At 28.4% G+C, this 26,471-nt stretch overlaps 1 protein-coding gene across 6 annotated transcripts in view; it reads left to right on the top strand.

Moving 5' to 3' along the window:
* The window catches only part of LOC142321696 (oxysterol-binding protein-related protein 9), a 365,914-nt gene that overhangs the window by 121,226 nt on the left and 218,217 nt on the right, over positions 1-26,471 (top strand). For 5 of the 6 annotated variants that reach the window (XM_075359985.1, XM_075359986.1, XM_075359984.1 and 2 more), the window contains 2 exons: positions 5,575-5,647; positions 23,795-23,914. In XM_075359985.1, coding sequence (XP_075216100.1) covers positions 5,575-5,647; positions 23,795-23,914 — 193 coding nt within the window. The remainder of the gene's footprint in view (positions 1-5,574; positions 5,648-23,794; positions 23,915-26,471) is intronic. The other variant, XM_075359988.1, reaches the window with a different exon arrangement.

Raw genomic sequence — 26,471 nt, 5'->3', positions numbered from 1 at the left:
ATTACGGTTTCTTTCTTATGTTCTTCAATTATTAATGTTGCTGTTTGCTTCCTGTAAATGTTAGCAATTGTTCTTCTATCTCTGTATTTGAACCCTAATTTTTTTAAAATGCTGAACATTTTATTCCAGTCTACATTATCGAATGCCTTTTCTAGGTCTATAAATGCCAAGTATGTTGGCTTGTTTTTCTTTAATCTTCCTTCTACTATTATTCTGAGGTCTAAAATTGTTTCCCTTGTCCCTATATTTTTTCTGAAACCAAATTGGTCTTCTCCTAACACTTCTTTCACTCCTCTCAATTCTTCTGTACAGAATTCTAGATAAGATTTTTGATGCATGGCTAGTTAAACTAATTGTTCTGTATTCTTCACATTTATCTGCTCCTGCTTTCTTTGGTATCATGACTATAACACTCTTTTTGAAGTTTGACAGAATTTCCCCTTTTTCATAAATATTACACACCAGTTTTTATAATCTATCAATCGCTTCCTCACCTGCACTGTGCAATAATTCTACAGGTATTCCGTCTATTCCAGGAGCCTTCCTGCCATTCAAATCTTTTAATGCTCTCTTAAATTCAGATCTCAGTATTGTTTCTCCGCTTTCATCCTCTTCGACTTCTTCTTCTTCCTCTATAACACCATTTTCTAATTAATTTCCTCCGTATAACTCTTCAATATATTCCACTCGCCTATCAACTTTGCCTTTTGTATTGTAAATCTGTGAACCATCTTTGTTTAACACAATATTAGATTTTAATTTATATACCTCAAAATTTTCCTTAACTTTCTTGTACGCTCTGTCTATTTTACCAATGTTATTTTCCACTTCTGAACACTTTTTTTTAATCCACTCTTCTTTCGCTAGTGTGCACTTCCTGTTTGTAGTATTTCTTAATTGTGTGTAGTTCCTTTTACTTTCTTCATCACTAGCATTCTTATATTTTCTACGTTCATCCATCAGCTGCAATATATTGTCTGAAATCCAAGGTTTTCTATCAGTTCTGTTTGTTCCGCTTAAGTTTGCTTCTGCTGATTTAAGAATTTCATTTTTAACATTCTCCCATTCTTCTTCTACATTTTCTACTTTATCTTTTTTACACAGACCTCTTGCGATGTCTCCTCAAAAATCTTCTTTACCTCCTCTTCATCAAGCTTCTCTAAATTCCACCAATTTATCTGATACCTTTTCTTCAGGTTTTTAAACCCCAATCTACATTTCATTATCACTCAATTATGGTCGCTATCAATATCTGCTCCGGGGTAAGTTTTGCAGTGGACGAGTTGATTTCTAAATCTTTGCTTAACCATGGTATAATCTATCTGATACCTTGCAGTATCGCCTGACTTTATCCATGTATATGTTCTTCTATTATGATTCTTAAACTTAGATTTGGCAATTACTAAATTATACTTCATGCAAAACTCTATAAGTTGGTCCCCTCTTTCATTCCTTTTGTCCAGCCCGTATTCACCCACTATATTTACTTTTTTGCCTTTTCCAATGCTTGCATTCCAATCTCCAAGTATTATTAAACTTTCATCCCCATTTATGTGTTTAATTGCTTTGTCAATCTCTTCGTATACACACTACCTCATCATCATCATGGATGCTTGTAGACATATAGACGTTAACAATTGTTGTCGGTTTAGGTTTCGATTTTATCCTTATTACAATGATTCTATCGCTATGCATTTTGAAATACTCTACTGTCTTCCCTATCTTCTTGTTCATAACGAATCCTACTCCTGCCTGCCCAATATTTGAAGCTGAGTTAATTATTCTAAAATTACCTGTTCAAAAGTCATTTTCCTCTTCCCACCAAACCTTGCTAATTCCTACTATATCTACATTTATCCTATCCATTTCCTAGTTTAAATTTTCTAACCTATCAACCTTCTTTAGACTTCTAACATCCCAAGCTCCGACTCGTAAAATGTTATTTTTTAATTTTCTGGTGACCCCTTCCTTAGTAGTCACCACCCGGAGATCTGAACGGGGGACTAGTTTACCTGCAGAATATTTTACCAAGGAAGGCACCTCCATCATTGCTATATGAAAATGCAGAGACATTTTCATGGAAGAAAAGCAGCTGTAGTTTTCCATTGTTTTCAGCTGCGCAGTACTCAGAGGACTGAGTGATGTTGACATGGCCGTTTAAGTCGTTCTGACCTACGCTCTTAACAACTACTGAAAGAGTTGCTGCCCTCTTTCAGAAATCATTCCTTAGTCTAGCTCTCAACAGATACCTCTCCGATATGGTTGCACTTTCGGTCCAGCTACTCTGTATCACTGAGCACTCAAGCTCCCTCACCAACGCCAAGGTCTCATGATTCATAGAGGGAGATTAAAATTGCATAATAATGTATAAACAAACCTATGTATAAAATGTTAATACTTAAAATACCCACTTACCAACAATTCAGCAGTTCAATTCAACAAAAAGAATTGCTAGTACGTGGGTTTTTTAATTAATGATACCAATGGGCCATGTTTGATAAAATTACTATAAAAAGCTATTCAATGATTGATAATATTGAAAATTGTTTACAAATTACACAATAATGAATCATATTTATTTCTACTTGTACAATTATTTTAACATTTGGAATAATGCTACTCTAAAATATTTAAACAATAAATATTTTTTATTATGCACGAATAGAGTTAACATAATTTTTTCTTTATAAACAACTGGCATACTTGTGTACAGTTATTAATACAAAAACCATTTATGAAACCTTTTATAAAATATAAAAAAAAATTCAGTTTCTATTTAAATGTGGTGTTCTAGTCTTTTCACCAGAAAGCTATCTGTTAGATTTCTCTAGTAGATCAAATTCTCTGTTTGGTAACAGAAATGTAGACAACTGCACTTTTATTAGGCTTTACTTTTTGGAAGTTGATTTCAATAAATCATTTTATAATCTTAGGGTTCTGTTATGAGATAACAGAAGAGAAGTATTGTATATTTTGTCCAGTAATCAAAAATCTACTGAAACTGATAAAGATACCTATATATTAGATATGATCATTAAACTAGGCAAACGTTAAATATTACCAAATGTATTAACTTTTATTTATTCTACATACAATAGGACTCAGATTAATAGTAGAAGGAAGATTAAAGAAAAACAAACCAACATACTTGGCGTTTATAGACCTAGAAAAGGCATTCGATAACGTAGACTGGAATAAAATGTTCAGCATTTTAAGAAAATTAGGGTTCAAATACAGAGATAGAAAAACAATTGCTAACATGTACAGCAACAGTAACAATTGAAGAACATAAGAAAGGGAGTTTGACAAGGATGTTCCCTATCTCCGTTACTTTTTTATCTTTACGTGCAACTAGCAGTTAATGATGTTAAAGAACAATTTAGATTCGGAGTAACAGTACAAGGTGAAAAGATAAAGATGCTACGATTTGCTGATGATATAGTAATTCTAGCCGAGAGTAAAAAGGATTTAGAAGAAACAATGAACGGCATAGATGAAGCCCTACGCAAGAACTATCGCATGAAAATAAACAAGAACAAAACAAAAGTAATGACATGTAGTAGAAATAACAAAAATGGACCACTGAATGTGAAAATAGGAGGAGAAAAGATTATGGAGGTAAAAGAATTTTGTTATTTGGGAGGTAGAATTACTAAAGATGGATGAAGCAGGAGCGATATAAAATGCCGAATAGCACAAGCTAAACGAGCCTTCAGTAAGAAATATAATTTGTTTACATCAAAAATTAAATTAAATGTCAGGAAAAGATTTTTGAAAGTGTATGTTTGGAGTGTCGCTTTATATTGAAGTGAAACTTGGACAAACAGAGTATCTGAGAAGAAAAGATTAGAAGCTTTTGAAATGTGGTGCTATAGGAGAATGTTAAAAATCAGATGGGTGGATAAAGTGACAAATGAAGAGGTATTGCGGCAAATAGATGAAGAAAGAAGCATTTGGAAAAATATAGTTAAAAGAAGACAGACTTATAGACCACATGCTAAGGCATCCTGGAATAGTCGCTTTAATATTGGAAGGACAGGTAGAACGGAAAAATTGTGTAGGCAGGCCACGTTTGGAATATGTAAAACAAATTGTTAGGGATGTAGGATGTAGAGGATATACTGAAATGAAACGACTAGCACTAGATAGGGAATTTTGGAGAGCTGCATTAAACCAGTCAAATGACTGAAGACAAAAAAAAACTTACAATTTAACAAATTTGTTTTTACAAGTGTTTTTATTTGAATTTTACAAACTATATAATTAAGTATGCGTGTAGAAAAACTCAAATGAAGCAATTAGCATAATCTGAACTGAGTAGAGGAACATCCACAATCATTTTTTATTAATTTATGTTAAATTATTGATTTCCTATGTTTTAAATTTTTCCTTAAAACTTATTAGTTCTTACTAAAAGAAAGTTTCTTATTATTTACACTACACCACTATGCCTTGTTTATTTATATCAATCAAAGTGTAATATATATTTATACTTTCTGTAAAATAATCTTTTGCATTCATCACTTCTTTTAACATATTATTTGCCAATTTACAGAGCTAGTTTGGATTAAGCTAAAAATTTCATTCAAACTTCTCTATAAATTCCATTATGTAATTTTTAAAAAAATATACTCAGAAAATTTGAACATTAAAAAGAAATTTGTGAGTATTAGAAAATGTAACGTAGGTAATTCTAAATCCAGAATAAGTTGACTAACTCATCAGAGCAGGTAACAGTATCAGCATGGTACTGTTTGATAACAAACAACCAAGAGGAATGACTTAGTGTTTCAATTTTCTTTACTTTTCTCTTTAGTGCAGTTTTGATTTCTGGATAAACTATAGACTTCAGTAGATTTTTATTAATGTATGTATTGGTACATGCATTTGTAATAAATTACAAATAGTGTTTTGTTGGTCATCTTAGGAAAATTTTGCTGTTTGGATGTTAAGCACAAGGATGCTTAGAATACTCAGGATTTTTACAAATTAGTTCTGAGTAATAATTTATTATTATTTTGTCACAGATTCTAGTATCTGATTATCTACAATACAGTTCTTAAAGTTATTAATAATTATACATTAAAAGTCAGCCTTCCTTGTAGTAAATTAGAAGGCCTCTGATTTAATTCCCATCAAGGGTTTTGCAGTTTTTCAGTTGTCATTCATTTGTTCACTTTTATTTACCTTTTAGAAATAGAGAGTATGAGTACACTGTTTATTTGTGTTTTGTAGAAAGAAGCCAGCCAGGCGTTTTACAAAGTGATATTTTGAAATAGTGGTTGCAAAAGGAGACATTAAAAAATTGGCTATCGTCACTGAATTTCTTCTTAATTTTTACCCATAAGTAAATGAGGTGTCAAGAAATAAATTTTATCCTTTATTATGATTTTATGTTAAATATAAAACATTAATATTTCAACCTCAGAATATTTAGTAATTTCTGGACTTCAGTTTTATAGAACAAAATATTTCATTTTTGTTGAAAGATAAATTCTTTTTGTTGAAAATGTTTTGATTTTGTAATTGAACTTCTCTGCTAAATTATGATATTATAATAATTATTTTTTACAGAACACTGCATATCCTGTAAATGGCACGTATCAGCCAAATTCAGTACCAGATTCGAATAAGGAATCACCTTCAGGTTCGTTGTTCATTTACCCTATCATTAATTCTCATTTCAGTTCTGTGTTAATGTATATATATTATTCTTTCAGTGACCTATTATATTGTTGTGCATGTATTGATTAGCTGTGCATGCTTCTATGGGCAATACAACATTGTAAGTGTTGTTGTTTTTGTATTACACTAATACTGATAAAAATATTTGTTTTCTTACATAAACTCTATATTAATGTTTATGTAGTTTCTATAGATGTTTGTGATTTATTATGGATCCCATTGTTTTCATTAAATATGTAGGTTTATGCTATTCAGTTTTATCAAAATTCTTATGAAAAAAAAATTGTAGGTAAAGTGTGTGTGTGTGTGTGTGTGTGTGTGTGTGTGTATGTGCACACACACATGCACACTCATACACACATGCATCCAGGAGTGTATTTATTAATTGATTGTTGTATTTATAGTTAGGTAAGTTTTACTTATACCAGTATGTACTGTTTTATTACATATTATGAAAAATTAATACAGTGTTTCTCAACCTGGGGATCGTGATGGTGATGAAAGGTGGGTTGTGAAATTAGCCCACAACTTTATGTGTGAATAATAATATAATTTTATGAGAAAAAAGTCATTTATTATAAACATTTTATTTACATTTATAAGTAAATATTTAAAAAAAAATTAATTAATGAGGTTGTATTTCTTTTTCATCAAAAGTGATGACAATGTTGAGCGAATCAGAGGCTTGATATGGTACGACTGGCGATTAACTGTCAGAATGACTGCAGAACAAATGAATTTGAGCCATACCGCACTCTATCAAATGTTGACAAATGAATTGGACATGAAAAAAGTTTATACTAAATTGTCCCCAAAAAACCTCACTGTTGAACAGAAAAACACAGGGTGTTAGTATACTGCTATTTTCTAGGGCGAATTAAAACTGATCCTGATTTTCTAAAAAATATTACTGTTGATGAATCTTTGATATTTGAGTACAACTGGGAAAAAAAACGCCAGAGCAAGGAGTGGCACACTTCAAACAAACCATGTCCCAAAAAAGCAAAAATGAGCAAATCAAAACAATGCTAATTTGTTTCTTCAATAGTAATGGCATTCTCCATAAGGAGTTTTTGCTTACAGGAGACTGTAAATCAATATGTTCCAAGAAATTCTTGAAAGACTGTGAAAAAGAGTTGCCCACATGAGACCAGCCATCCAAGACAACTGGATGCTGCATCGTGAAATTCACCTTGTCACACTGCACTTTCAATTAATGAATTTTTAGCAAAGAAAAATATTCCTCTAGTTCCTGAACCACCTTATTCAACTGGCTTGAGTCCCTGCGACTTTTTCCTGTTTGTGACTTTAAAAAAAAACACCTCAAAGGACACCATTTTGGAACTGTTGAAAACATAAAAAAAATATAACCGACCACCTGAAGGATATTCTGGTTTCTGAGTTCCATCACTGCTATGAAGAGTGGGAAAACCGCTTGAAGCGTTGCTTGGCTTAAAGGGAGCTATTTCGAAGGTGTAGAGTCCATATATAATCATTGGATTGTAAATAAAAATGTTTTTCTCAACCAATCTCATTACTTTATTTACAGACTTCATTTGCTAGAAATATACAAAAGCAAGTCATTTTAAAGTGATAATAGACAATTCCTATATTTAGTTTTTAGTGCAACCATATGCGAAAAACCCTTTTCACAGAGGTAAAAGGGATTAATATTTTCAAGACTTCTGTGACTAAATTTTCATATTCAGTTCGATAAGGTAGTCAGAACACATCTTAGATGTGATTTGTAGTTGTAATGTTTTTATCAGTAGACATTTCGATGAGCTAGTTGTGAATCTGAACTTGTAACTTAGCAGCTGCAACAACGTTTTCAGTAAGTGGATTGAATACCCAGCTTTTTGAGAAATCATTCTTATCTTCCAGGAAATACGCCGCCAACTGAATTTTTAACTCGCGCAAATTCATCTTCATCCAAATTTCTCTCGGTATAATCCGAAGTGAATGAAACCTTATCAAAATCTTTGCTTTAAAGACAAATAATCCAGATATCAACTTCTAAATGAAAACATGATCTTTGTCATTAATAAAATTTTTTTATATGTCCTTGTAATTTCATATTGTTGTTTAAATGCAAAAATACATCAGCTAATTAAGCTAATAACAACATATACTCATTATTCTGTAAAAACCATTGAGAATAGCATTTGTTTATCCTGGAAAAAATATTATTAATTATCTTGTAATTAATAGTAACCAGGTTAACTCTTTCCCCTGCGATAACAACCTCATTTCTCTATGGAAAAGAAGGGATTTTTTCTTTTCACCCATTTCATCCCATAGTTTAGCATACAGCCTATCCTGTAATGGTCAACTTTCAATAAAATTAACCATTTTTACAGCTTTACAAAGAATCTTTTTAAGATTTTCCAGTATATTTTTTATGGCAAGAGCATGTTTGTGAAGGAAGCAATACGTCCATTTTGTCCTTGGTATAAGATGATCTTTTAATTCTTTCAGAAATCCACCATCTTTTTCTGTTATTACCTTTTTTCCATCACTACATACTGCAATACATATTGTCCTCTATGTTATAATTATTAGTAGCTTCATAAAACACATTAAAAAAAAACATTCTCTTGTTGCATGACCAGGTATTGATTTGCAAAACAACATATTTTTTTAAATTGATACGTCCTTTGTCGCATTCACATTTCACAAAACTTAAGAACTGAGAAATGTTTGCCACATCTGTTGATTCACATCACTTGAACTCACTCGCTAAATTATGCAGTTACAAACATTGGCAACTATGTCATCAATTCACCTTGATAATGTGTCATTAGAAAGCGTAATTTTTCTGCTTCTTCCATATCTGACCATATCAATTGCAGCAGGCAATATGTTGTTTTCAGCTTGATTTACAAATAGAAGCTTGTTGATCTCTCAAAGTATGCAATTTTATTTCGAAAAATTCCAACAGGCTGCTTTGTAATATGTAAAAGAGAATATGTATATAATATAATTTTTCTGTTAGTCTGCTGATAAGGAATAGTTGATTCAGGTCTTCTCTTTTCCCATTTAAATTCTTTTATAAAATATTCTACATTTAATGAGCTTTACTTAATTTTTTTATTTATCAGTGGTTGCTTTGTTATATTTTTCCATTGCTTTCTCTTATTAACTGATATTTTAATCTTATCATATTTTTCATATTAGTTTTTCATCTTCTCTTGCTGTTTTCTATACTTATATTTTAAATTTAAAAAAAATTATGTTATGAATTATTGCTTAATACAAATATGTTCAGACTCGTTATTTATTAATTATGTTAAGTGATAATATTCACTGTTAATTTGGAAAATTCTGTGTTTGAATCCCAGTTAGGCTTTGTACTTTTTTCGTATGCCTCAAAATCTTTAATTATCTTAAACATAAAAAAAAAAACAAGCAACTATAATTAAGCAATTATTATAGTAAAGGTAGTTGGATGGGTTGTGATAGTGTTGTATTACTGTTAGATAATCTAAAAATTCAGTTTATGATTTGTAATGTTGTAATGATTACAAAATTAAGTATTTCCTTTATTTTTGAAGTTAAAATGTCATTATTGATGGCAAAATATTCTTCTGTAGAAAAAAATTGAAAAATTTGTGATATTTATGGGACATATTTTTTGAGTAGCAGTAAAATTTGAAAGTTTGTTTTCCTTATTTTTTGCATAATGAGAACCAAATATTCATGAATATTCAGTTCCAATAATGAAAGTAAATGAAAGAATTCTTGAAAACTGTTGCTTTACAGTTAATTAGATTCTCTATTTAAACAATTTTTTCTTACTAATTTATGATACTTTGACCAAAAGAATTAGATCACAGAAAATTTTAACTGGTGGCTGGTTGGATGCAAAAAAAATGTTAATTAATGGCCTCAAACAGATCCTCTGTCTATCTTTAGCTATAATTCAGAAGTTTTAATACCAATTTGATGAAATTGTTTACAAGATTGTTACTGGTGATAAATGTGGCTATTATATTCAAATGATGAGACAAATCTGCAATCAATGCCGTTGAACGAGATTCAACTTCCTTGAACCCAATTGAGCAGAAAGTTATGTCGTATCAGAAATGTTTTGTCTACATTTTCTACAAATCAAAAAGAGTCTTACTGTGAAGTATTCTTGATTGTTGAGAGTAGATAAACCCTTAATACAGATGTATTTTGAAAAAGAATCAAATTAATCAAAATATGGAGTGTTGATCAGGAGGATTATGTTTTTCATGATAATACCTAACCTGTTACATTGATTTAACAGTGCAACAGCCACATTGATTGGTTTGCTTTGTGTTGTTCTGATGTTAGAGATTACCACCTTTCTTTCAGTTTTTATTAAAAAATGGTTGACAATGCAGAGGTTTGAAAATCATAATTAAAAAAGTGTTAATGAATTCACAAATATGGGAATTTTTTTAAAGATTGGTAATCAATTTCATCGATCAACACACAGAAGTGAAGATCAATCATAACAGTTGGTTTAAAAAAAGGGTGGTGTATCACCGCTACTGACAAGAAAAAAATCATTCTTGATGGTGTCTTTAAAATCAGATTCATCTGGCTTTCAGCACCAGTTATCATTAGATTTGAACTTAGTGCATTGCTGAATTCCCTATAATAAAAATAATTAAAAGAAAGGTGTCACAATGATTGAACAGGCTTGAACAAATAATATCTTAGATAACTAGATAGATACAGATCATTCCACTTAATCAACTGATCTAAGTACTTTGATTTTATATTGCATTGTTACTTTTTACAGTCAACCATTTTATTGATTGTAATATGCTACATTATATAAGTCTGTTATGATTACACTTTTTTCTTGTTGTAACTTTTTTTCATAGTAACTTAGGTTGTATAGGAAAGAAATATGAAACTGAATAGTTGACAACAGGGTTTTTATAGTTGATTGACAAGTATTCATTTAGTGATTTTGAAGGGTTTAACAATATCAAAATGCTATAATTCTGTTAAGTGATATTAATTGATGAGCTATTGGTATTATGTTATGAAAACCCAAATTTTTTTTGTTAAAAAGTCATTTTCTTTATTTATTAGTGATAGTTAATAATGTTAAAAATATGTGTATCTATTTATTTTTGGTTTTTGCATGCAAATTGTCATAGAAAACATTTTTAGTTTTAGAACCTTTAGGAATTGGTTTTACTTCAAATTTTTTTACTAAATGTCATTTTAATTTTTGTGTGTGTAATAAAGCCCATGAAATATTAAATTCGTAGTTATAAATGTTCTTATTGGTAATAAAATATTTATTATGAATCTTAAAAACTAGATATTTATTAACATTAGGAATAATACAATTAATGAAACCCAAAAGTATATGTGGGCTGTCAAAAAAAAGAAAATATTATTGAAAACTGAAATATTTAACAAACTTTTTCTTAAGAGTGGATGCAGAAGGATACCTTCTGTATCTTCCACTGATCATTAACCATTAGGAACTTACTTTTTCATGTTGAATATTGGAGTTTGTTTTCCATCTTCGTTATTGTTAACATTTTCTTTTTTATCAGTTACTTCCAACTGTTCTATGCACTGTATCTCACAAACAGTGACTTATACCTACTCTCATAAGGAATAATAATTATGCCATTGTTCTTAGTAACAAATTAAATCGTGTAAATACTGATTTAAAACAGCTTTTGTATCTCATTTGCAGCTTTCACATTTCCTTCAAATATCTAAATATCTTTATGGATTTTTTGAGGCTGGTAATTTTATTTTTAGCTTTCTTCTGTGTGTTTAAAATTATAGTGTTGGATAACACATAACATACACATCTAATAAAAATTTGATCTTATATCAGTTCTTCTGCACATATTTCTCATTTACTGCATTTTGAAATCTATTTATGTTGTATTTGAATTAAAATACAAATATGAGTGGAAATTTTAGTGTTTATTCCTGCATAAATCTTAATAAAGATATATATGATGTATTAAGACAATATTTATTATTAGCAAATTGTGTAAAAGTATTATACTTGAAAGAAAAACTTAAAACCTTCAAGGATTTAAATTTAAATAATTAAAAACCAATTAATTAATTTACGGAAATGGTAAATAAAAAAATTTATGTACATAGAAATTTCATGGCTAATTTTTTTTTTATAGATTTCAATAAAAGGACAAAGTTTTCAATTAATCAGCAATACTTAGGTATACATTTTGGCCAGTGAATACTTTTAACAAAATAGAAGTTAAAAGTAATACGCAATTGTGAATTCTAGAAATAGCTTGTTGTACCAGTACCCCTGGTTCTTCATGTCATTTCTCTGCATTTATTTTCATATGTTTATCATATTGTAAGTTTTTTGTTTGTGCAATACTTGTCACTGGCTTTTTTGTTTGCTTATTCAGATTTAAAATAAGGATGTATAATAAAATGAAATATGAAAAAAAGTAGTAAAACCAGTTTAAAAAAAAATGTTCACTAAAAACTAATTCTTTGTTCAAATCTTTCTGAAATTTTTAAATCTGCACCAAATTAAGGGTCAGTACTTTGTTAATTATTTTTAATTTGGTACTAAAAAAGATAAAATTAAAACAAAAATTTAAGTAATATTTTTTTAATCTTTAATGCACATTTTTTTTAAAGTTGGTATATATTTTTTATTTTCTTTATGATTGAATATTATTCTTTTATATTTTATTTATGACTGTGATGATAAAAAAAAAAAAATAAATAAATACATTTTAATAGATAAACACTGCAACATATACTTGCCAATCTCTGTAGCAAAGTGGTAGCATCTTTGTCTCCTCTGGAATGATCTTGATTCAAATCTTGGTCAAGGTTGGCATTTTTTTCATTCACTATGAAATCCATTTCTCATCTTTCATAAAATTGAAGAGTTGTAATTGGATATTAGATTGTAGTTTGTTAAGATTATGTATTACAGTGGACATAATTGTGATATCGATTGCTTTGTTGCAGAAATAATTTATTAGTTACAGAAATGAAATAGAATTAGTTTAACAGGAAAAAATTTACAAATAAATTTAAAGAATTTTACATTATAATTCACTTAGTTAAAACATAAAATTTTTATTGGTTCTCAATTAAGATGGTAAAAGTGCCTCGTGCCTCCTTCAATGTGATGGTTTTGCAACGTTTGAAATATCTCAAGGAGTGGTTACATTCTAGAAATTGAGTTCATTAAACTCATGCAATTTTAAATGTATTTTCACTTTACACTGTTTATTAAAGAGCTTATATCCATAATAATTAATCTCTTAAAATTAAAAAAGGGAAAAAGCTATTTTGTTTTATGTTAACTTGGAATAAATGATCTGAAATTAATTAAAAAAAAGAAAGAAAGAAAAACAAGCTTTATTGTAAGTATTTTATAAGAACCCTGTTCATCTATTAGTAATATACAGTTCTACAAGTGGCATAGTCACTGTTCACTACTAAGACAGTGTAGTAAACGCCATTGTTCTCAGAGTGCAGTCCTCATTGGTTCTTCAGTGGCTTTTACATACTTAGCAGCCAATAAAAAACTGAAGCATTAATTATTAATTTACAGTATATGAATTGTATATATGATTCTGTACAATTGATGTTAATCTCATCAGCTGTTGTTACATATATTTTAATGTTTCTTGGGCTTTAGTATATGCTATTATTTTTTTGTTGAAATATTTTTTATAAACGTAACGTTCAGTATTTAAATTATTAATTAATGGGTCTGTATTTTATTATCTTAATATTCTGGTTAGTGTAAATACAGTAATGTACAGTTATTTTGTTTTTTAGATATATAGTTTCTCTTTATTATGTTTTAATTACTTGTAAATAGTTTCATTTAATACTTAGAAAATTTATTTTAATCTAAGGTGATAAACACTCTTATCTTAATGTAAGGCAATGAACAAATGTTATGTTGAAGTTTTGAATGAACTCTCCTTTCTTATTTTACTAGAATTACTAGAATACTTTCTTATTTAATAGAATTTATTATAATTTTTTAATAATATTTGTTACAAATTTGAAAGAACAAATTGTAAATTCTTTATATGGGTAAAGTAGAGTATTTAATTATGAATATTTTTTTTTACATCAGCCAATTTCCTTGTTTGCTTAATACTTTTCTGACTTATTTACTATTTTCATTAAACATTTTCATTGTAAAATTATGTTTTTTAATGTTTTGAAACATTAGATGAACTTGAAGTGTATATAGTTACAACACTGGTGTTCTTTTTCTTTTAATGTTTTTTTGTTGTTATTATGTTCCCTTAAGGTTAAAGGTTAATTAGTGAGATGTTGCTAAAATAAGTTATAATTTAACGTGATGAGTTGCAAGTAATTTGAACTCAATCACATATAGATGACTCACCCTTGTCACCAAATAACAAAGATGAGATCAGCTGTTGTCAACTGCAAGCTGCAATATATCTAAAACATATCTTGAAAATTGTCAGTTTAAAAATGTCATTAAGAATTAATACTTAATTTTTGTATGAGAAAAAATATTAAACACAATACCTTAATCATAAAACATAATCATAAGATAGTGAATAATTAACTGACTGGTTAACTGCTGTTTAGTTATTTATACTATTAAATAGTATAGACATGTGTCCCTTGGTATTATTTCTTTTAAAAATTTGAAAAAGTTAGTTGCATTTTGAAGATTTTATTATAATATAACAAAAAAATGTGAAAGTTCTATTTAAGCTTGAAACCAGATGAATTTTCAGTAGAACATTTTTTTTGAACACAAAATTGATTGCTTCAAAAATGGTGTTTACTTCATAATTCTGTAAAAACCTTTTAATCTTTGCTTTAAAATGTGTTTAAATGACTTTAAAAAGAGAGATTGCACAGAATAAATTGATGTTTTTTCATTTTCAAAAAATTGAAAATAAAAACAATCAAAATAAACCTTTTTGTCTTAACAGTACTTAAAAACAAGCATGATATGGTTCCAGTTTTTGTTCACTTATGTGAACAAAAACGTGATGAGATTTTAAAAAAAAATTACAGTATCCCCTTTTAAACATATACATAATATGAAAACTTTTGTAATTATCTTTACTAAAACATTTGTCTAGAAAAGAATATGATACAGTTAATAATGATGATTATTAAGAAAGTTTTTGCAAGCAATGCAAAAAACTAATTAATAAATTTTACAGTTACATACATAACTGGTTTATGTAGATGTTCAATCAGAGATGAGCAGTTTATATTGGTATATATTGGTAAATATATTTATAAGATTATATCATTATGTGGTGTTTTTGCATTAGTAAACATTTTGTTAGGAGAGTTCAGTATAACAAACAGAAAGATAGAGAATACTATTTTTAATGGTAAGTAATGTGTATTTTAAGTGAATTATGATACTGTTGACTGGATCAATAATATTCATTTGTTTTTCTTGTTTAGAAAATTATACATTCCACTGAAAACATTGAGTGCTAAAAATAACTTTTAAGGAATGTTTGTAACTTTATTTAAATAACTGTCAATAAGTTGATGCCAACCGGTGAAGTGCATTGTTATAGATCCAATTATAATAAGCTTTTAAGCTTGCGACTTTCAAACCCAAAAAATGAAGATTTTTCTGATTATAAACAGAATATGGTTGATGTAAATTAAAGTTAGATGGTTGCTAATTGTATGAGTTAAAATAATTTTATTTTCATCACTAAATATTCTTTTGTAACAAACTGAAATGTGATAATATTGTGAAATTGCAGTTTTTGAGTTAATCAACTGCTCTATAAGAATATCTCATTCTTTTTTTTTGTTCAGTATTGTGGCACAATTTTTAAAATAATTTAAAGAATCAATTTTTTTTTAGATTTTGTGGCTAAAGTAGATAAATTTTCTAAATTTATTTAAAGTTGGACTATCTTCTAATTAAAAAAAAATTATTTTTTATTTCTGCATTTTTATTTATCTTTACAGTATTAAATTTTATCCTGAGGCTTGATTGTAGGATTTTTTACAAGTGAATATTTTTTATGGATGATGTGGCCCCAGTGAATCAATCCAGTATTGCTTAGTTGAGTACCAAATAATCACATTAGAAAAGATGTGATTCTTCAACAGCAGCAGATTCTATGAAAATGAAAAAACTTTCTTGGTATGGGCATCTTCAAAGTGTGGATGTATACAGCCAATTCTCTATTGTCTCAGTACATTAAACTTTTCAACTGTTGAATTAGTAGAAAACCCTTTGTACCCATGTGCTGAGAATTTATATAAAAATACTTTTAAATATTTCTGCTTATAACTAAAAAAAAGAAGAAAAGATATTAGATATCTAAGTAAGATATTTTTTTTTATAATTAGTTGGAACAAGTATACAATTGAGCACTGAAAAGCACTTTTAATTATCAGTACCTAACCTACTTTGTTTAGGGTGAAAGAAACATTTCATATCTTGATCATGAATATTTTCGTAAGTGTTAAAACTAGGTCATCATCTACATCTCAATTTTCAAAAGGTTAATCAGTCAAATCAATCTCTTCAAACACAGATCATTGTGTAAGAACTTACTACTAACTGATATTAGACATTTCATGAATTAGCAGCTATTAAGTTAACTGTAGTTTCATAAACATAGAAATGTGTTTTGTCACTGAATAATGAAGTTCAGATTATGGTCAGTAGATATCATATGCGTCTTGTTAAAAGTATGAAAGTATATACAACTACATTCATTTATAGCAGTGAGTGGAGCAGCTATATTTATGAAACCCACCAGGTTGGTCTAGTGGTGAATACACCTTCCCAAATCAGCTGATTTGGAAGTCGAGAGTTCCAGCATTCAAGCCCTAGTAAAGACAGTTAGTTTTATACAGATTTGATTACTAGATCGTAGATACCGGTGTTCTTTGGTAGTTGGGTTTCAATTAACCACACATCTCGGGAATGGTTGACCTGAGACTGTAAAAGACTGCACTTCACTTACACTCATACATATCAGACTCATTCATCCTCTGAAGTAATACCTGATGGTGATTCCTGGAGGCTAAACAGGAAAAAAAGCTATACTTATGAGCAGTAGTAAGCGGTGCCTATCAGCAAATGACGCTTGTTTACAACTGGTAAAGAACTTATTGTTGAAGTTGACACTTTAGTGTAGGTATAATTAATAATCTAGAAGCAAATCATAATGAAAAAGAAATTAATTTACTCAAAAAATTCTCCTAAACTTCATAAATAAAAGTGAACTGATTAATTAGCATAGACATTTGTAATAAATTGTAATTGATGTTTCTTAAAGGATGCAATTCTTACAATGCAGTTGTTTATCTTACATGTATGTAAATTTTATATTTATTTGATGATGGATTGGTAGACATTACTCAAGATTAGCAGCACAATAAATGAAGTAGTTTTGTCATAACACTTCTATCATTATAGTATCTATCTGTTTTGTCTTAAATGTCAACTACATAGTTTTCCAAGGAGCTTGTGTTTATTGTAGAGATTCTATTTCATGTACACTTTTAAAATGTGAAAGAGGAATTTCCGTTGAAATATCATCAGGCCAACTATCACTGTTTACTAAGTAAGTTGTTTAGGAGGATATGAGAGTGTTCAGCTCGTTCATCCAGAATGTTTTTTAGAAAGTTTTACTCAGCAATTAAACAAACAAGCTATTGCTTTCAGGGCTACCAAAAAGTTAAACTTGCCTGCTTACTGGTTTGATTTTCTTCATGAGTTGTATTATTGACATTCATCTTTTGTTGATGTGAAGATTGGATTGTGCTGATTTTACTGACAAGGCTTAGTTTTTCCTGTTAGGATACTATGAATAATCAAAATAGCCAACTATGGAACATTGAAAATCCTCACATTTTTAATAAATACTTGTTATACATAAAAAACTGGTGTTTTAAGCACAGTCTCTTGCCATTGTACTATAGGTTCAGGAGATTTTAATACTATTTTGATTTGTAAAGATGATTGGAAATTGGCCATCTTGAATACTAATTTAAAACCATTTGATCCATCCATATAAATACCATTGCATGCTCCTCATTTCATTACTTATAGACTCTGTGGTATTGTTTTATTAATGGGCATAAAAGTTCACTTTTTAAAATTCAGTTATAAGTAACTGTAATTTTCTAACAAATATTTTAATATTTGAATTTGTAGGTTGCAGTTGTGGAATTTTGTGAAATATTCCGTATTTACTTATTATAAATAAGGGTGCTCTGTATATTTTACATTTTGTGATTCGTATCCTTTCAGCTTTGGGTGTAGTGAAATGTATTTATTTCTATTCGTATATTAGAATTTTTGTTATGTTAAAAACTGTATTCATCCAACAAAATAATGGTACATATACCACCATCCATTTTCCTCAAAATCAGTTCTAAGCATACGTTACAAAACAAGTTTTAATTTTGAATAATAGATAACAAATGTAAAAAAATATAACATAAATTTACACATAAAAAATAAGTATTTTGCAATAAATGTTAAACATGTTCAAGGTAGTAAAATTAAAAATTCAACTAAAAAGCATCAATGTAAAATTTCACTATATATATATATATATATGTATATTTTACCCCAGGCTCTCAGTTTTTGAAAGTCTAAGGTGTAGCAACCTTCAGAGTCCATGGTTGTTGTACTCTTTCCTCCTACTACCAAATGCTAGATACAGTTAGATCTGCACTAAACATTTTCTACAAACGTAACATTATGTACTACATACCCTAAACACACACACATTACATCCTAGTACACAACCCTTCTTTTATTCCACTAATCAACTGTATTTGCGTGTCTCTATAACCTAAACAAATCTGGGTCATCTCAGGAAATAGTAGTCTGTGACAGAAAGTAAGATAAATAATCAAGATAGTGTTTTGCAAGTGGTATTGTGATTTAAGAACAATTGGTTGCTATATAGATAATTTTTTTAAATATATTGGAATTGTTACATAGTTATAATTGCAAAAAGTTATAAGTGATAGAATTTTTGTGCTGCAATTCAGAGAAAGTTATTTAATCTCAGTAGTGGATATGTATATTTTTACCTATAGAAGATACTCAATAAAGAATTTTATGAGACATTGGAAAGAGTTTATAATTGTTCCAACATGATGTTAAAATGCAAATTTTCTACAATTTTCTATTGTAGCTTTCACACTGAGAATAATAGTTGGAATGGAATATGGGGTAATTAATTTTGTAACCTCTAGTATTACGATGATAGGTAGCACTATTTTCAGTTTAACAAAAACTATTTATTAATTCATAGTTACATTTGACCATGTATAATATAAATACTAATTACACCAACAGAATAAAATAACTATTTTCATGCATACTAGAAAATTAAATCTTATACTGGTAACCTCCAAGAATAAGGCAAGCTCTGTGACTAGCAAGATATAATGGTGACGATTACCTAATAACATACATCCTTTTTCTAATTAAACAAAAGAATAAAGACAATGAACACATATTTTTCCTACAATAAACCCATTATTGAAACATTAAACATATTAAGTCTCAGATAATGGAAATTGAGTAATTGAACCAAACTAACTTGACAAGAGCTGCTTCAATCTAGATTTAAATATGCCTAGTTTAACTCAAAATTAAATAGTGATTATCCAATGCAATGGTGTAATATCTTGAAAAATTTAGGGACATAAAATAAAAATATTTCTGTCCACAATATGTTCCTTTTAATTTTGTTTTTAATCATGCTTCTGGTTTCTTTATGTAATAACCATGACCTGGAAGGACAATCTTGTTTTCTTTGTTCATGTGTTTGAAAGTGTGGAGGAGGAGAGTTTTCTTATAAGTGCTATTAATATCATGAGTTGTTGAATTAAAGTGCAACTTTCATTACAAGCACGTCACCTTTATTACTCTCTCTACCAGAAGGTAAAGATAAAGAGGATGAGTTGCCATGTCTCCAAATTTCATGATTACAAACATTTTCAAGAAAGAAAAACAAACTACTTTTTTGTTGATATAAGTAGGAAAGCACTCTTACAAATAGGAAAGTAACATATAAATTTGAAAGTAGTGATTTCTTTATCATTAATTGTTGCCCCACTTAATGTGTAACTAGAAAACTGAATTTTACCAAAGTTATTCTTAAGAAGATCGTGTAGAGAAATAAATAAAAATTATTTTAATAGACATTCTCTTTAGAAGTTAAATCTAAAACAAACTGAATAGGAAAAGTAAGGAAATATTATTTGATTGGCAATCTCTGTTCTATTTCATTATCTGTGAATACCTTCTGAACCTAATGATATGGAAACAGAAAGTCAACACACATTATAACATTAACATGTTACAGCTGATAATTGCAACATTCTTTGTAAATATATCAGTAATAGGATGAAATTCATTATGAGTGGATTTATAATTTTCTTTCCTATTTCTCAAACAGCTAGAAAGGTGAAATTTAGCATAGTAAAAGAAAGCAAAAACTTTTTTCAATTTGATTAAAAAGAGGATTCTTTAGGTGAGAAATTTACTAATTGCTCATACAAATATTAGGGTGCTTCAACTAAAAGAGTATTTTATACACATCCATATTGTTAATTGCTTCTTTAAGTTTATCTTTTTTTTGTAGTTACTACACAATTTTGCAAATTTTTTTTTCTTACATCCATTTTCAAAAGTAAGTTCAGATCTGTCAATTTATTTTTGTTAATATTAAAATGTATAATCTGCTTGCAAATATATGTATGTATTTTTTTTTTTTTGCTTTTCCTTTGTTTGGTGTTTCTAACTTAATTAAATATACTTTTCTAATTAATCCTTTAATGTGGTATTGTGCTTGTATTTTATACTGGCAGTACCCATTTTTGGTTCTACTAACATTAAAAAAAGCCTATAACCTTAAAATTAAAACATTAGGTTTTTTTATGTCTTATATAATTGCCATGTTGAATATTTGTATTGATAAAAACTTTTCTGAGTAAGAGAAGAGTAAAACGACATTAAGGTTGGTTCTATAATTTGATATTACTCATATTGGAATCTTGGGGCAGTAGACCCAATTAAAATTTTTTTAAGAGGATCCAAATCAAAACATTCAACCTTGAAGTAAATGCCTGCCCACAAATTCTGCTTGTGGTTTCAGTTTTTACATTTACTTTCTAATCATTTTTATAGATTAAATTTTGTTTTTTCATCTGATATTTAGGAATTTTTCTATTTTACTGTTTTTTTATATATGACCCACTTGAAATTATTAAAAATAGCGACATTTCTAATGAAATTGTTGTTAAGACAACAGTTGACTATTATCTTTTCTGATAAGATCACTATAGTTTTTATGTTTAATACTGCGTACCTTTCTTAGCTTCATTCTTTTGTCTCTTGTTGACATGTTTCAGAACTACTCCAATGTCAAAACTTATTTTGACATTGGAGTGGTTCAACAAGAGAGAGTGCGTCAACAAGAGATGAAAGATTGAAGCTAAGAAAGGTAAGCAGTACTAAACATAGAAACTGTTTCTAATGAACCTACCAAAATAGATTTATCATTCAACTACAGAAAGATTGTTCTTTAGTTAATCTTTTTAGGTACACAATATATACCTATTTTGCTCATATATGTGTAGTTTATAGATAATTTTTGAAGAGGGTTATATGAATATGTATTACGTTATTAAAGGTTAGGCTATAATATAATCACTTGTAAATTTGTGTAAACAGATCAATAAGAAATTATTTATTTATAGTGTTCATTTTGTAAAATTTATTTTAAAAATATATTCACTATAATAATATTTTTATAAATTCTTTATTGTTTTATGTATACTTTTGCATTGCCAAAAATACAATAATAAACAGTTTTACTGTAAAATTTATTGTATTTAAGATAAGACGTTACAATTATATCAGTTTTAATTTGCATTGACTAACCAAATATACATTAGATGCAGCAGGATCTAGGATAAAATAGCGAAGTGTATTGTTACAGTTCACTATTAAGAAGCTGATGACACACCTGGAAAATTCTAAGTACTGTTATTTAGGAAATTGAAGTGTAGAAAGATAAAATATCATTGGCTAAAGGCACATTTAATAAACCAGTTCCTATAGATCATCAAAGTTAAATAGTGTTGAGTACAGTTTCACAGCATGTGTTGGCATTTATTAATGACCGTAATAATTGATGCCCCCTTAAAGTTTAATACGTAAAAAAATTAAGTGTTCAAATCTCAAACATTTGATCCAGTATATTCCATATGAGTGGGCTGAAAAGTTTTGCATCCATTACTAATTGTTCTGTGAACAGTAGTATTCCTGTAAATTTGTAGTAAAATTAATAAATTGATCTTTACACAGAATGGAATTAATAAACTAAAGATTGATATAGATTACAAAACAGATTTGTCAATCATAATTGATCATGGAACATTCTTTCAGTGAACAAACAGTATCATAAGTGCTCTTTCTTGAAACGTTGGACATCACTGACCATTGACTGATGAAAGATACTTGGTCTGCCTCTAATTTAAAAAAAATAATTTTTATTTTCATAATGTGATCATATTTAGTAAATACATAACTAATTTAATATTTACAAAGTGTTATAGACAAACAGCACCTGCCAGGTTCTTACTCAGTGAATGATGATTAACATTTATTGCCCTTCCCAACAGCTGTATTGACCACAATTTTGCAACAGGAAATTTTTATCAAAAATTGTTTTTCATAAACCATTTTGCCTAATATCATGGAACCTTTTTGCAAAACTACATAAAATTTAGAAAATGCATTGCAGATGAAATTCTAAAAGTTCAAGTTGGAATGATACTTTACTTAGTTAAATATTTGTAATTTTTTGCCTTCAGTGTAATTTGATCTGAATGAAACCAATTCTCTGTAGTCGTAGAGTATCTCTTCCTTCCATTCTATTTTACTGTCAACATACAACTGCTTATAGTTCCTTCTTTCTGCTCACTGAATTAGAAAAATGTTCTGGTGCACTCTTTAAACACTATTTATAATTCAGTTCTTAATCTCTGAAAAGGTTCCTCCTATTAAAATTTATACAGACAGATACAGCTATTAATAGTGATCAGAATGTTATGAGACTTCAAAAAAATGTTGGGTAAGTAGTTCATAGATGAAAAAATGGGCCAACCAGATTTTGTAACAAAATGAAAGACCTGTTTCAGGTACCACTTTCATCAAGATTGCATTGACAATGATTCATGAAAAGTGCTTGTCTTTGCTGGGAAACTCATGACTGAATTTTGTAGATATCATATTCTGCCAGATTGTCTTGCAAACACTTATAAAAGAACCAAACAGATTTGAATAAAAAAGGGAAAACTTCTTCAGTATGACAAAGGCAGGCCTTACACAAGTGGAGCATCAAGACAAATCCAGTGTCGTCAGGGTTTTGTTATCTGTTTCCGTTAATTTTTTATACAAGTTGAGGCAAAACTTTTCAACCCTCTGTTATTTAAGCTACTTAGTTAATAACATTACGCTTTGTCTAACTATAAATACATTATTAAAAATGTAAAATATAAAGATATTATAAAATGGATTTTTTTATATACTGCTTTATAGTATACTACTCAATCACGTTCTCATTAAAAAAACTTAATATTTGTTTATATAGTACCCATAAGTATTACACACACAATTAAAAAATTTTCTCTATTTTGCCATTTTTACAAACTGCTACATTTCGCTACTTTCAAATTTCTAATAATAAAAGCATTTAACTCTATGCAACACTAACATGAAATTGTCATATGTATATTGAAACATTTTCTGTTGGAGAAATTTATTATTATATCTATTACAGGTGAATACATATGTAATTTAAATATCTATTTATTTAGTAATTGTTGTTAATTATAATAAAATACTTTAAGTTTTTCATAATGAATATTCAAGTAACTAAAATTTTGTTTATTTTCAATAATAAAATTAAAATTTTGTCAAAACTCATTATTAGCTAAAATTAAAATGCCTATTGATTTTTTCTTTTTCTTTTAAATAATTTTGTTATTGATTTTGTTGTACAAGTAAATAATATGCATGCAACAGAGCTGCATGTGTATTATTGTTTGAAACTATGTTTGTTCAATGCAGGTAAAAACATTGTATCACATACCACATTAGGTGTGACAGGGGACGTACAGACTGGTATAGAAGTGGGTGCAGAATGCACAGAATCCCAGATGCATGAGGTGATGCCGGTATACAATACCGGTGAGTGCTTTTTAATTGTACATTGCTTGCTACTTATTTGTTTCTTTTAATTGTAATTTTTGCTTCTTTATCTGTTTGCATTTACTATATTTATATTATATTCTTTATTAACTAATTTTTAAGTATATATTCATTTTTTTTTTCAAAGTTTATACTGTGACTTTTTCTTATTGTTCTTTCCATAGTTACTAACTTTTGCTATCCCTCTAAGCTTTTGAATTTTAATATTTAACTACTTATTATTACTAAAAAAAAAAAAAAAACCAAATGGACTGTATTATGTATTTGTTCTTGGTTTATGGTAGATTAAAAATGTGAAGTAAACCTTCCTGAAATTAAATAAGTAGCCTGAATTATTTCTAAAGATTGTATCATATAGTCACCTGAAGTGCATCTATTTTTATTACATATTGTTTTTACAAAAGAATTATAAATATCTTGAAAATGGCAATTGTGTATTGATAAGTGGTAGTTATATTTTTGAAAATGAATTGTAGAAGCAGAATTATTAATTATTGATTTTACTTATTTTATAAAAATGTTATTTGCATTAAAATTTCATGAAATAATTATTAATTACATTTTTTAAATTGTTTAAAAGTATTTTATAAAGATTGTACAGTTAAAAAACCAAATGTCTTAAAAAATCAGGCAAGCAGAGTTACCCATGCACCTCTGGGGTTCCTAACTCTTTTGGTTATTATCAGAAGGGTAAAAATCCAGTAATGAAATTGTTTCAAATTTGATTTAATTACCTAAAAGACTATTTAAAATGGGAAAATGAACCCTCATCTGAAGTTCTCCTCCCTTAAAAAAAAGGTTTGTAATGACAGTAGAAAACATTTTGTTTCTGTAATTTTCAGCTTGAAATTTGTCATTTATGAAAACAAAACAAATTGGAATCCCTGTTCCTCGCTCCAAATGCAAAAGTAATCTTCCAAAAAAAGTTGTTTAAAATAAAATAAAAAACTTTTTTACATTAAAATTTTGTTAAGAACCTTTTTAAGAACATTGTGATGGAGTAAATGCCAAAAATCTATTTTTCATCAGAAATGGGCTCACTGGTAAAAATATTTGAAGAAAAAACACATAAATGTTATGGTTTAATTGAGTTACTTGCCCTGTCTTAAATTGAGCTCATTCTTCATGTTTTATTACATTAATTTTTCTCTTGCTTGCCTAATCCACTCAACAGAAAAATAGACATAAATCAACACAACAGTCAGTCAGTTTGATTATTATGTAGTTAAATGATAACAAATCGAAAGGGGCTTTTCTTCAGTTTTATATGAATGACAAAGATAAAATTAATTTTAGCAATTCATTGACATAACTTTAATTATATATATTTTATATGGATATGTAGCAGTCGCTATGAAAATTGTGAAAAAGTAATATTTTCTATTTATTTCTGTTATTGATAAAGTTAGAAAGACAAGAGTGGTTGAAAAGTGTGTTAGAGTTGAAAATACTCACATTTTCATAAAACATTATGGACATATTCAACTATCAAGAAAGATATATGCTCAAATTACTTTTCTAATAATGTAGAAAGATGATGTGACCATCTAAAATATTACAAATTTCTGATAAATAGATCAATTTACCCATTAGGCCCAGTGTTTGAATCACACTTCATTTTGAATGGGTTTTTGGAGGAGTATACCCATTTCGTATATAATTTTGTATATATAAAATGAGAAATCCACTGTATGAGTTAAATTTAAATTATTGTGACAATTATATTAATAAATATTAATAAGTTACTACTATGTTATTAAACTTAAGAATAAATACTAAAATTATATAACAGTTGAACTTGTCCATAATCTTTTATATAAAAAGAAGTTTATGTTATGGTGTGGATTTGTCATTGAACTGTTGGAATACTTGTTTGCAACTTTTTAATGGTTGGCTTATAGGTAACACCAGAGCTTGTTAAGGTAAGTGTCTTGCCTCTCCTTTACTAGGGTCTCCTCTGCACCAGATCAATGTGTTTAAAACAAATCCAGTCTCTTAATACCATATATTTCAATCTTGGTTGAAAAATTATATTAATCACCAAATCTCAAAGATTGTAATGAGTCTTTAGTAAATGCTCATATAGAATTACTGTTAATTTTAATGTTAACTCTGCTATATGGACACCACCAACCTTACTACTGGAAATAACAACCCCCTGGATGCATGTGCTCATGCAATTTCTAAGGTGTTTGGGAGGAATCTCAATGTTGTTGGCAGCTGTACTAAAATAAAAAAAAAATGATTTCTGGACAATACAACATTTTGTCAAATTTAAGAGATTAATATCTCATATATCTCACTTAGATTTTAATATAATCTATCAAATTATCAGGTTTAATGAAATTATTACAAGCAGATTTATTTATATTAAATTTTATTATTACTTAGTTGATGTGGCAAAAAAGGTGGTTCATCTTATTCTTTCAGGCATTCAACTTCTATACCTGAGAGGAGTGCATTCACTTTTATATCTAAAAGAAATTTGGTAAAATTTACTCTCCTTCAGTATACCCATCTTGTAGTAATTAATATA

This window comes from Lycorma delicatula, chromosome 3, assembly GCF_047948215.1.
Source record: "Lycorma delicatula isolate Av1 chromosome 3, ASM4794821v1, whole genome shotgun sequence".
Lineage (NCBI taxonomy): Eukaryota > Metazoa > Arthropoda > Insecta > Hemiptera > Fulgoridae > Lycorma > Lycorma delicatula.
Note: the sequence above shows the minus strand (reverse complement) of the source record. Positions and strands in the feature narration are given on the sequence as shown.